Below are 13,104 nucleotides of genomic sequence, written 5' to 3'. Positions count from 1 at the left end.
GTCCGATGGGTGTCTCTGAATCACATTCAGCACCTGCTCAATCCATTCAAAGGCCACTTTTACATTATGCTTGTGGATGACGTCTCCCATGTCACACAGAGCTCGATGTCTCTGCCTATGCAGTTGAACTAGAAGTAAACCTCTAACGTGGCCTCCTTTTGGAAACTACACCCTTCAGGGAATTCATCTAGGGGTATAATGAGAATTTTCACTATTAGGATGTGTGAACGTTTAAAATTACATTTATTAGAATAAAGTTGTTTCCATCTTTACCATGGCTAGTAAGATAATATGTACCCTGTAAATTATATTTCTACTAAGTACAGCAATACCATATATATGGTTATGCACTACTGTTTCAGCACATTGCTCCCAAAAGCCAAACTCTTTCGATTCTGAGCAGTTTGCTTAAGTAGTTTGTGGGCATGATTTTGAGAGCCTCCAAAGTGCCAAAACAACAAATTCCCAAAAAGTGACCCTACTTAGGAAAAGACACTCAGTGAATCCATCTACAAGTGTAGTGACTATGTTGACCCCACTGGTAATATCCAGAAAGTAGTGCAGACTGACAGCTTGTGCTTCTGGAGGAACGCATCCTGTAAATTAAGTGGGTTGGCCAGGACCTATTTCAATATCAAAACTGCTCTGGTAGAGGCCAGAACTTAGCTATGTGTGAGCAGAACGCAGCAGAAACGTACAATATTTGGTGGCCGCTGTTGAGTACTATAGAACATTCACTTCAAATGGGTGATGAAGCACAGTACTCATATGCTGCAATGCTATGTTCTGCCATTAAAGCACTTAGTCTAGCAGTTGTTATAAGTTTTCAGCTAATTGGTGGAGGTGTCGATACTCCACTTGTGAGAGGAGAATCATTGGGACTTCGCATGCACAGGGACTACTCTCTGCAGCCTAGGGAGGAAAAGAGCCTTCTAAAGCTGGGTTCACACTAAACGACAGCGACAACGACGTCGCTGTTACGTCACCATTTTCGGTGACGTAACAGCGACCTTGTAAGTCGCTGTTATGATCGCTGCTTAGCTGTCAAACACAGCAGAAGCAGCGATCATAACGTCGCCTTGCTACATGTTCAGAGAGCAGGGAGCCGCGCTTAGCGCTGGCTCCTTGCTCTCCTGCAGCACACATCGGGTTAATTAACCCGATGTGTGCTGCAGCTACATGTCACAGTTCAGAGAGCAGGGAGCCGCGCGCACTGCTTAGCGCTGGCTCCTTGCTCTCCTTGCTACAGTATACATCGGGTTAATTACCCGATGCATACTGCAGCCACATGTCACAGTGCAGGAGCCGGCACTGGCAGCAAGAGCGGCGGAGGCTGGTAACCAGCGTAAACATCGGGTAACCAGGGAAAGGTCTTCCCTTGGTTACCCGATGTTTACGCTGGTTACAGCTTACCGCAGCTGCCAGTGCCGGCTCCTGCTCGCTTCATTTCGTCGCTCTCTCGCTGTCACACACAGCGATGTGTGTGTCACAGCGGGAGAGTGACGACCAAAAAATGAAGCTGGACATTCAGCAACGACCGGCGACCTCACAGCAGGGGCCAGGTCGTTGCTAAATGTCACACACAGCGACAGCGACGGGATGTCGCTGCAACGTCACAGAAAATGGTGACGTAGCAGCGACGTCGTTGTCGTTGTCGCTGTGTGTGACACCAGCTTAAGCTTCAGCAGGTAGTAGGGGGGGAGATGTATCGAGGGAGAGCAAGTGGCTGGATAATCATAAGGGATGTTCTGCTGCCCTCCCACAGATACACCAATAAATTACGGCGGAGACGAGTGGTGAGTAAATTGGCTAAAGAAAATTAAAATTTTACCTAGTAGCATATATGAGGTTGCCAGGCTAGGATTAGTCCATCCTGCAAATACAGAAAGATTGTTTGGCTCGGTTTTGTAAGAGAACGCCTAACAATATGAGGCCAATACTGTTTACAAAGGATACGCCCCAGTTTGAACTTTTATTCAAAATAGTGTTATACCACAGAACTTCTCCTTCAGGCCAAACAAGACGCTTCCAGAAAAAGGAGTCCACCAAGATGGTTAAAACTAAATCAGTGACACAGAAAAATAGTGTTAGAAGATATGTTAAATTATTTAATGTGAACCCATCAGTCACGTTATGGGCAGCAGGCCTCAGTGATGGACTCATTTCAGCCACGTATGTTTTACTTGGAAACATTTCACAGAAACCATACATTTGAGAGTTGGCTAGTGGCTCTGGTGAATAGTCCAAAATGCCAGTTCCTGGCAGCTTCTCCACACCCTGCTCCCCTTATCACACTTCTATTTTTCTTGCAGACATTTTGGAGAGCAACAGTAAGGACAGCATACATGCCCTGACTGGAGCAGAATATCTTAGTTTCCCACTTAGAATAGAACTGTCCACTAATAACTGATCATAGCAACAGTAATTTTAAGTTACTCTGTCAAGGCCAGAAATGCTATCCTCTACATGTACATTGTATATAAATCCTGTGCTGCTGCCTTACTGGAACAGCAGCTACAGGGAGAAAAAAAAGTTTTATTATTCTTGCAGCTGCTCCCTTACAGTTATCAGGGCGGTGCAGGGAGCAGTTACATTCACCCTTGACTTCTCAGGGAGTGCGCTGTAAGTACTCACTAACACAATGATTGACAGCCTGCTCTGCACACAGATGCTGGTGAACAGACTGTCAAGTGCTGGGGCCTAATTACAGGGCACTCATTTACTGTAGCCAATACCTGCACACCCTGATGACAGGGAGCGAGCCACTGCAGGGAGAACGAAACCTGATCTTCTCCCTGTAGCTGCTGCTCCAGCAAGTCTGCTTCATGGGATTTTAATACTATATACCTGCAGATTATTCCTATATCTGCAGCTAAATAGCATTTCTGGACAGGACAGGTTGTATGGCGCTTTTAAGAAATTCTGTTTAACATCTCCGCTTCTTAGGTATTTACCATATAACGTTGCTACCTAACTAGTTCTTTTTTCCCTCAATTTTTAAACAGGTTCTCTAAGGTTTCATTTACATGTCAGTATTTTTGAATCCGTGTATGGAACTTACAGAGAAAAACTATAACTGACACCTGTATTGTGTTTTCGAGACACGCCTTGTTTTAGCATGCAAGAAGGGAATTTTGTTTACTTACCGTAAATTCCTTTTCTTCTAGCTCTAATTGGGAGACCCAGACAATTGGGTTGTATAGGCTATGCCTCCGGAGGCCGCACAAAGTACTACACTTAAAAGTGTTAAGCCCCTCCCCTTATGCCTATACACCCCCCGTGCTCCCACGGGCTCCTCAGTTTTGGTGCAAAAGCAAGAAGGAGGAAAAAGAATTATAAACTGGTTTAAAGTAACTTCAATCCGAAGGAATATCGGAGAACTGAAACCATTCAACATGAACAACATGTGTACACAAAAAAACAGGGGCGGGTGCTGGGTCTCCCAATTAGAGCTAGAAGAAAAGGAATTTACGGTAAGTAAACAAAATTCCCTTCTTCTTTTTCGCTCTATTGGGAGACCCAGACAATTGGGACGTCCAAAAGCAGTCCCTGGGTGGGTAAAATAATACCTCGTAAGAGAGCCGTAAAACGGCCTCTTCCTACAGGTGGGCAACCGCCGCCTGAAGGACTCGTCTACCTAGGCTGGCATCCGCCGAAGCATAGGTATGCACTTGATAGTGCTTCGTGAAAGTGTGCAGACTCGACCAGGTAGCCGCCTGACACACTTGCTGAGCCGTAGCCTGGTGCCTCAAAGCCCAGGACGCGCCCACGGCTCTGGTAGAATGGGCCTTCAGCCCTGAGGGAACCGGAAGCCCAGCCGAACGGTAAGCTTCGATAATTGGCTCCTTGATCCACCGAGCCAGGGTTGATTTGGAAGCCTGTGACCCTTTACGCTGACCAGCGACAAGGACAAAGAGTGCATCCGAGCGGCGCAGGGGCGCCGTACGAGAAATGTAGATTCTGAGTGCTCTCACCAGATCTAACAAGTGCAAATCCTTTTCACATTGGTGAACTGGATGAGGACAAAAAGAAGGTAAGGAGATATCCTGATTGAGATGAAAGGGGGATACCACCTTAGGGAGAAATTCCGGAACCGGACGTAGAACCACCTTGTCCTGGTGAAACACCAGGAAAGGGGTTTTGCATGACAGCGCTGCTAGCTCAGACACTCTCCGAAGTGAAGTGACTGCTACTAGAAAAACCACTTTCTGCGAAAGGCGTGAGAGAGGAATATCCCTCATTGGCTCGAATGGTGGTTTCTGAAGAACCATCAGCACCCTGTTCAGATCCCAGGGTTCTAACGGCCGCTTGTAAGGAGGGACGATGTGACAAACCCCCTGCAGGAACGTGCGTACCTGTGGAAGTCTGGCTAGGCTCTTCTGGAAAAACACAGAGAGCGCTGAGACTTGTCCCTTAAGAGAGCCGAGCGACAAACCCTTTTCCAGTCCAGATTGAAGGAAGGACAGAAAAGCGGGCAAGGCAAAAGGCCAGGGAGAAATACCCTGAGCAGAACACCACGACAGGAAAATTTTCCACGTCCTGTGGTAGATTTTAGCGGACGTTGGTTTCCTAGCTTGTCTCATAGTGGCAATGACGTCTTGAGATAACCCTGAAGACGCTAGGATCCAGGACTCAATGGCCACACAGTCAGGTTGAGGGCCGCAGAATTCAGATGGAAAAACGGCCCTTGAGATAGCAAGTCTGGTCGGTCTGGTAGTGCCCACGGTTGGCCGACCGTGAGATGCCACAGATCCGGGTACCATGACCACCTCGGCCAGTCTGGAGCGACGAGGATGACGCGGCGGCATTCGGCCCTGATCTTGCGTAACACTCTGGGCAACAGTGCCAGCGGAGGAAACGCATAAGGGAGCTGAAACTGCGACCAATCCTGAACTAAGGCGTCTGCCGCCAGAGCTCTGGGAGCTTGAGACCGTGCCATGAACATTGGTACCTTGTTGTTGTGCCGGGACGCCATTAGGTCGACGTCCGGCATCCCCCAGCGGCAACAGATCTCCTGAAACACGTCCGGGTGAAGGGACCATTCCCCTGCGTCCATGCCCTGGCGACTGAGATAATCTGCTTCCCAGTTTTCCACGCCTGGGATGTGAACTGCGGATATGGTGGAGGCCGTGGCTTCCACCCACATCAAAATCCGCCGGACTTCCTGGAAGGCTTGCCGGCTGCGTGTGCCGCCTTGGTGGTTGATGTATGCCACCGCTGTGGAGTTGTCCGACTGAATTCGGATCTGCTTGCCCTTCAACCACTGCTGGAACGCTTTCAGGGCAAGATACACTGCCCGTATTTCCAGAACATTGATCTGAAGCGAGGACTCTTGCTGGGTCCACGTACCCTGAGCCCTGTGGTGGAGAAAAACCGCTCCCCACCCTGACAGACTCGCGTCCGTCGTGACTACTTCCCAGGATGGGGGTAGGAAGGATTTCCCCTTCGATAATGAAGTGGGAAGGAGCCACCACCGAAGGGAAGCTTTGGTCGCCTGAGAGAGGGAGACGTTCCTGTCGAGGGACGTCGGCTTCCTGTCCCATTTGCGTAAGATGTCCCATTGAAGGGGACGCAGGTGAAACTGCGCGAAAGGGACTGCCTCCATTGCTGCCACCATCTTCCCCAGGAAGTGCATGAGGCGCCTCAAGGGGTGTGACTGGCCTTGAAGGAGAGATTGTACCCCTTTCTGTAGTGACTGCTGCTTGATCAGCGGAAGCTTCACTATCGCTGAGAGGGTATGAAACTCCATGCCAAGGTATGTCAGCGATTGGGCCGGTGTCAGATTTGACTTTGGAAAATTGATGATCCACCCGAAACCCTGGAGAGTCTCCAGGGTAGCGTCGAGGCTGCGTTGGCATGCCTCTTGAGATGGTGCCTTGATCAGCAGATCGTCCAAATACGGAATCACCGAGTGACCCTGCGAGTGTAGGAGCGCTACTACAGTAGCCATCACCTTGGTAAAAACCCGTGGGGCTGTTGACAGGCCGAACGGCAGTGCCACAAATTGCAGGTGTTCGTTTCCTATGGCGAAGCGCAAGAAGCGCTGGTGCTCTGGAGCAATCGGTACGTGGAGATAAGCATCTTTGATATCGATCGATGCAAGGAAATCTCCTTGGGACATTGAGGCGATGACGGAGCGGAGGGATTCCATCCTGAACCGTCGGGTTTTTACGTGTTTGTTGAGCAGTTTCAGGTCCAGGACCGGGCGGAAAGACCAGTCCTTCTTTGGGACCACAAACAAGTTGGAGTAAAAACCGTGGCTCTGTTGCTGAAGAGGAACAGGGACCACAACTCCTTCCGCCTTCAGAGTGCCCAGCGCCTGCAGAAGAGCCTCGGCTCGCTCGGGAGGCGGGGATGACCTGAAGAATCGACGGGGGGACGAGAGATGAACTCTATCTTGTAACCGTGAGACAGAATGTCTCTCACCCAGCGGTCTTTTATTTGTGGCAGCCAGGTGTCGCAAAAGCGGGAGAGCCTGCCACCGACCGAGGATGCTACTAGAGGAGGTCGAAAGTCATGAGGAAGCCGCTTTGTTAGCGGCGCCTCCGGTGGTCTTTTTAGGACGTGACTTAGACCGCCATGCATCAGAGTTCCTTTGTTCCTTCTGAGACCCTTTGGACGAGGAGAATTGGGACCTGCCCGCGCCCCGAAAGGACCGAAACCTCGACTGCCCTCTCCTCTGTTGGGGTATGTTCTGTTTGGGCTGGGGTAAGATGTATCCTTTCCCTTGGATTGTTTGATGATTTCATCCAGACGCTCGCCAAACAGCCTGTCGCCAGAAATTGGCAAACTGGTTAAGCGCTTTTTGGAAGCAGAATCTGCCTTCCATTCCCGTAGCCACAAGGCCCTGCGGAGTACCACCGAATTGGCGGCCGCAACCGCCGTACGGCTCGCAGAGTCCAGGACAGCATTCATAGCGTAAGACGCAATTGCCGAGGTCTGGGTGGTAATGGATGTCACTTGTGGCGCGGCCGCTTCAATTTGCGCTTGACCCGCTGAGATAGCTTGTAGCGCCCATACGGCTGCGAATGCTGGGGCAAAAGAAGCTCCGATAGCTTCATAGATGGATTTCAACCAGAGCTCCATCTGCCTGTCAGTGGCATCTTTGAGCGAGGCCCCATCTTCCACTGCAAGTATGGATCTAGCCGCCAGTCTGGAGATTGGAGGATCCACTTTGGGACACTGAGTCCAACCTTTAACCACGTCAGGGGGAAAAGGATAACGTGTATCCTTAAGGCGCTTAGAAAAACGCTTATCTGGACAAGCATGGTGATTCTGGACTGCCTCTCTGAAATCAGAGTGGTCTAGAAACATACTCGGTGTACGCTTGGGGAACCTGAAACGGAATTTCTCCTGCTGAGACACTGACTCCTCCGCCGGAGGAGCTGAGGGAGAGATATCCAGCATTTGATTGATGGACGCAATAAGATCGTTCACTATGGCGTCCCCGTCTGGAGTATTAAGATTGAGAGCGCCCTCAGGATCAGAATCCTGATCAGCTGTCTCCGCATCATCAACCAGAGATTCCCCCCGCTGAGACCCTGAACAATATGATGTCGAGGGAAATTCTAAGCGAGCCCGCTTATTCGGTCTGGGACTGGGGTCTAAGTCATAACCCTCAGCCTGGGATGTATGAGATACCCCGGGAGGACATTGTTGGACCAACTGAGGGGGGTCAGGGGACAATGATTCAACAGAGTCCCTTTGCTGAGATACCGGCCTGGACTGCAAGGCTTCTAGTATCTTAGCCATAGTCTCAGAGAGTTTTGCAAACTCAGTCCCCGTCACCTGGACAGTGTCAACAGGTGGCTCCCCCTGGGCCCCTCTTAGCAGAGGCTCTGGCTGAATAAGTGCCACAGGGGCCGAACAGTGCACACAATGAGGGTCAGTGAAACCTGCCGGTAGTGGGGTCATACATGCGGCGCAGGCAGCATAATAAGCCTGTGTTTTGGCACCCCTGCCTTTTGTGGGCGCCATGCTATTGTTTTCCCTGTGTAACACAATAGGGTATATAGCCAGAATGAACTGTGCTCATTCAGTGTAGAGTATATACTATAAACAAATAATGTATCAATACACTACAGCACCATGGGGCTAGCACCCACAGGTGCTGCTTACCACCCGCTTTAAAACGGTTGTGAGGCCACCAGAGACCGTGTCTGGGTCTCCCAGGGTTAATCCCTCTCTGCAGCGTCGGAGGAGCTGACAGGAATGGCTGCGGCGTCCTGACGAGAGCAGGGAGCCGTGGGCGTGGCCGAGAAAGTGTGGGAACTGGTGCCCGCACTGTGCACAGTGAGGGGGGGTGGAGTATGCAAATCATACTCCAGCCCTCAGTGCTGCTCGTTCCGTGCAGCGTCCCGCCCTTCCCCCTGCCTGTCAGGGCTGAGGGCGGGAGAAAGGGAAAACTAGGCCGCAAGCAAGCCGGGGACTCGAGTATAAGGGTGTCCGCCGTAAAAGCGCGGTACACGCCGAAGTCCCCGGCGAACTACAAGTCCCAGCCGCGCCGCAGTTTCCCATGGCAGCGGCGGTTAGCGCGGTAGCCCCTACATATAAACACACTCAGCAACGCTGAGTGTGTAATGGCACATTTAACCCGGTCAGCGCCACGGCCCGGTGCACTAGCACACCCAGCAAAGCTGAGGTGTTGCCGTGCGCGGTCCCCACAGGGATACAGAGTACCTTCACGTAGCAGGGCCATGTCCCTGAACTGTACCCGGCTCCTATCCAGCAGTCTCCACAGGAGTTGTGGATGAAGCACGGTCTCAGTGCCTGGAGACCGATAGGATCCCACTTCGCCCAGAGCCCTGAGGGGGATGGGGAAGGAAAGCAGCATATGGGCTCCAGCCTCCGTACCCGCAATGGATACCTCAACCTTAACAACACCGCCGACAAGAGTGGGGTGAGAAGGGAGCATGCTGGGGGCCCTATATGGGCCCACTTGTCTTCCATCCGACATGGTCAGCAGCTGCTGCTGACCCATCTGTGGAGCTGTGCTGTGCGTGTCTGACCTCCTTCGCACAAAGCAAAAAACTGAGGAGCCCGTGGAGCACGGGGGGTGTATAGGCAGAAGGGGAGGGGCTTAACACTTTTGAGTGTAGTACTTTGTGCGGCCTCCGAAGGCATAGCCTATACAACCCAATTGTCTGGGTCTCCCAATAGAGCGAAAAAGAAATACTGATTAATATACTGATGTGTGAATGAGGCCTAAGAAGGTAAAGGTAAACTTTATCGAGGTCTTGTTTAAACACATACGTTACATATAAATACAGGTCAAATTAAAACATCCGCCCCTCCTCCCTTTTTATTATTTCCTCTTTTAACCCTAAAGACCAGGCCATTTTTTGAAATTCTGACCAGTGTCACTTTATGAGGTTATAACTCTGGAACGCTTCAGCGGAACCCGGTGATTCTGAGACTGTTTTTTCGTGACATATTGGGCTTCATGTTAGTGGTAAATTTAGGCCGATATTTTTTGCATTTCTTTGTGAAAAAAACGGAAATTTCACGAAAATTTTGTAATTTTCAAACTTTGAATTTTATGCTCTAAAACCAACGAGACATATGACACAAAATAATTAATAAATAACATTTCCCACATGTCTACTTTACATCAGAACAATTTTGGGAAAAAAAAAAAAAAATTAAGGAAGTTATAGGGGTTCAAAGTTTGAGCAATTTCTCATTTTTACAACAAAATTTACAAAGCCACTTTTTTTAGGGACCACATCACATTTGAAGTGATTTTGAAAGGTCTACGTGACACAAAACACCCAAAAGTGACACCATTCCAAAAACGGCACCCCTCAGGCTACTCAAAACCAGGGCTGTGGAGTCGGTAAGCCAAACCTTCGACTCCGACTCCGACTCCGACTCCTCAAATTCTCTTGCACCGACTCCGACTCCGGCTCCGACTCCGACTCCGGCTCCGACTCCGACTCCGGCTCCGACTCCGACTCCTACATATATTGCTTATAGTTAGGTGAAAAATTTATTGTAGTACATGAATATGTGTATGTGAACATTAGACATTTAATAATTTTTATGATACAATAATCAAGATATTTGGATAGAACATAAAATATATTTATTGGAATACAACTTTAGAACACAAAAAAACTGTAATAAATTGTAAATATGTAATACACTATGTAATATACAGTAGATTACATATATATCTTGTGTGTGTATATACACTGTATATATATATATATATATATATATATATATATATATATATATATATATATATATATATATATATTTTACATATTTACAATTTATTAGTTTTTTGTGTTCTAAAGTTGTATTCCAATAAATATTTTATGTTCTATCCAAATATCTTGATTATTGTATCATAAAAACAATTAAGTGTCTGATGTTCACATTGTACTACAATAAATTTTTCACTTAAATATAAGCATTATACTAAATGTTGTTATTTAGTAAAATATTCAGCACATTCTGCATTGCACTCCTGTCCCCAATTTATTATATATTTTAGGAGTCGGAGTCGGTGCATTTTATACCGACTCCGACTCCGACTCCACCAAAATGAGCTCCGACTCCGACTCCGACTCCACGACTCCGACTCCGACTCCACAGCCCTGCTCAAAACCACATTCAAGAAGGTTATTAACCCTTCAGGTGCTTCACAGTAACTAAAGCAATGTGGAAGGAAAAAATGAACATTTTACTTTTTGCAACAAAAATGTTAATTTAGCCTCAAATATTGCATATTCACAAGGGTAGCAGGATTAAATGAACCCCCAAAATTTGTTGGGCAATTTCTACTGAACACGCAGATACCTCATATGCGGCGGAAAAAAACACTGTTTGGGCGCACGGCAGGACTCGGAAGGGAAGGAGCGCCATTTGACTTTTTTGAACAGAAAATTAGCTGGAATCGTTAGCCGCACCATGTTGCGTTTGGAGAGCCCCTGAGGTGCCGAAACAGTGGAGCTCCCCCAGATGTGACCCCATTTTGGAAATTAGACCCCTCATGGAATTTATCTAGATGTTTATTGAGCACTTTGAGCCTCTGGGGGCTTCACAAAAGTTAATAGAGTTGAGCTGTGAAAATAAAAAAAAAAAAAAAAAAAAAAAAATTTACCACAAAATTGTTACTTCAACCAGGTAGCTTTTTTATCACAAGGGTATCAGGAAAAATTGCACCATAAAATGTATTGTGCAATTTCTCCTGAGTACGCAGATACCTCATATGTGGTGGAAATAAACTGTTTGGGCGCACAGCAGGGCTCGGAAGGCAAGGAGCGTCATTTGACGTTTCAAACGCAAAATTGTCTGGGATAATTAGCGTATTCCATGCTGTTTGGAGACCCCCTGAGGTGCCGAAACAGTGGAGCTCCCCCACATGTGACCCCATTTTGGAAACTAGACCCCCATGGCATATAAAAAAAAACAGCGGCAGATGGGGGGGGGGGGCAGCGGGATATAAAGGGAGCATCTGTGATTGTGAAACAGCGGCTGGGATAGGGTGGGGGCGGATGGGAGAGGGCGCAGTGGATGCAGGAGCGGCAGAGGATGGGGGGAGGGGGGGGGATGGGTGGGAAGGGGAGTGGGAGGTGAGATTGGGGATAGTTACCCTACAGGATGGATCTAGGCAGCTGGATCACAGGAGATGAAGGAGGGCAGCAGATCGGGGAGCGCGAGAGGTGGGGGAGGGAGAGCAGCGCACATCACGGGGGTGAGAGGTGGGGGGAGGGAGAGCAGCGCACATCACGGGGGTGAGAGGTGGGGGAGGGAGAGCAGCGCACATCACGGGGGGTGACAGGTGGGGGAGGGAGAGCAGCGCACATCACGGGGGTGACAGGTGGGGGAGGGAGAGCAGCGCACATCACGGCGGTGACAGGTGGGGGAGGGAGAGCAGCGCACATCACGGCGGTGACAGGTGGGGGAGGGAGAGCAGCGCACATCACGGCGGTGACAGGTGGGGGAGGGAGAGCAGCGCACATCACGGCGGTGACAGGTGGGGGAGGGAGAGCAGCCCACATCACGGCGGTGACAGGTGGGGGAGGGAGAGCAGCCCACATCACGGCGGTGACAGGTGGGGGAGGGAGAGCAGCGCACATCACGGCGGTGACAGGGGAGGGAGCGCACATCACGGCGGTGACAGGGGAGGGAGCGCACATCACGGCGGTGACAGGGGAGGGAGCGCACATCACGGCGGTGACAGGGGAGGGAGCGCACATCACGGCGGATGACAGGGGAGGGAGCGCACATCACGGCGATGACAGGGGAGGGAGCGCACATCACGGCGGTGACAGGGGAGGGAGCGCACATCACGGCGGTGACAGGGGAGGGAGCGCACATCACGGCGGTGAGGGGACGAGCAGCCGATCACGAGGGAAAGGGGCCGGGCAGCAGATCGAGGGGGGACCGGTGACACTGTGGCAGATGGAGGGCGGCGGATCGGGAGGTGTGGGGGGTGAGGGTGCGGGCAGCAGATACGAGGGGTGGGGGTGCGGGTGGCAGATCGCGGCGGAGGGCAGCGGCGGATCGGGAGGGTGTGGGGGGTGAGTGTGCGGGCAGCAGATACGAGGGGTGGGGGTGCGGGTGGCAGATCGCGGAGGAGGGCAGCGGCGGATCGGGAGGTGTGGGGGTGAGTGTGCGGGCACCAGATACGAGGGGTGGGGGTGCGGGTGGCAGATCGCGGCGGCGGATCGGGAGGCCGGTTTCATACAGTGCAATGGCAGCGCGGCAACTTCCGGGTCCCATGCTCCGGTCTCATAACAGCATGGGACGCTTGTCGCCCTGCCATTGCACTGTGCACACTCACTGTGCTGGCGTGCTGCAGGGACGATGACGGGGGCGGTCACCGGCAACAGGTCCACTGTGATTGGAGAAATCGGTCACAAGGCCGATCTCTCCAATCAGAGCTACTGGAGCTGGGGGAGGGTGATCCAGTGAGGTCACCCAGCTCCAGCCAATGGCCAGGGGCTATAGCTGCACTGGCCAGGGCTGGATTTCAATGTTTCAGTCACTTTAAGTGGCTGGAACATTACAGTGGCTGTGATTGGTTGAGCGACGTTCGCCAGCCAATCACAGCCTCCGTAGGTCCGGGGAGGAGGCACCACCCCTCCTGAG

General features: G+C 50.6%; 1 protein-coding gene across 1 annotated transcript in view; it reads right to left on the bottom strand.

Moving 5' to 3' along the window:
• Window positions 1-13,104, bottom strand: part of ALG12 (ALG12 alpha-1,6-mannosyltransferase) — a 60,904-nt gene that overhangs the window by 25,983 nt on the left and 21,817 nt on the right. Inside the window, exon 5 of the mRNA XM_075345103.1 lies at window positions 1,957-2,060. Coding sequence (XP_075201218.1) covers window positions 1,957-2,060 — 104 coding nt within the window. The remainder of the gene's footprint in view (window positions 1-1,956; window positions 2,061-13,104) is intronic.

Source organism: Anomaloglossus baeobatrachus, chromosome 4, assembly GCF_048569485.1.
Source record: "Anomaloglossus baeobatrachus isolate aAnoBae1 chromosome 4, aAnoBae1.hap1, whole genome shotgun sequence".
In the NCBI taxonomy this organism is placed as follows: domain Eukaryota; kingdom Metazoa; phylum Chordata; class Amphibia; order Anura; family Aromobatidae; genus Anomaloglossus; species Anomaloglossus baeobatrachus.
This window is presented reverse-complemented; position numbering and strand designations above follow the sequence as displayed.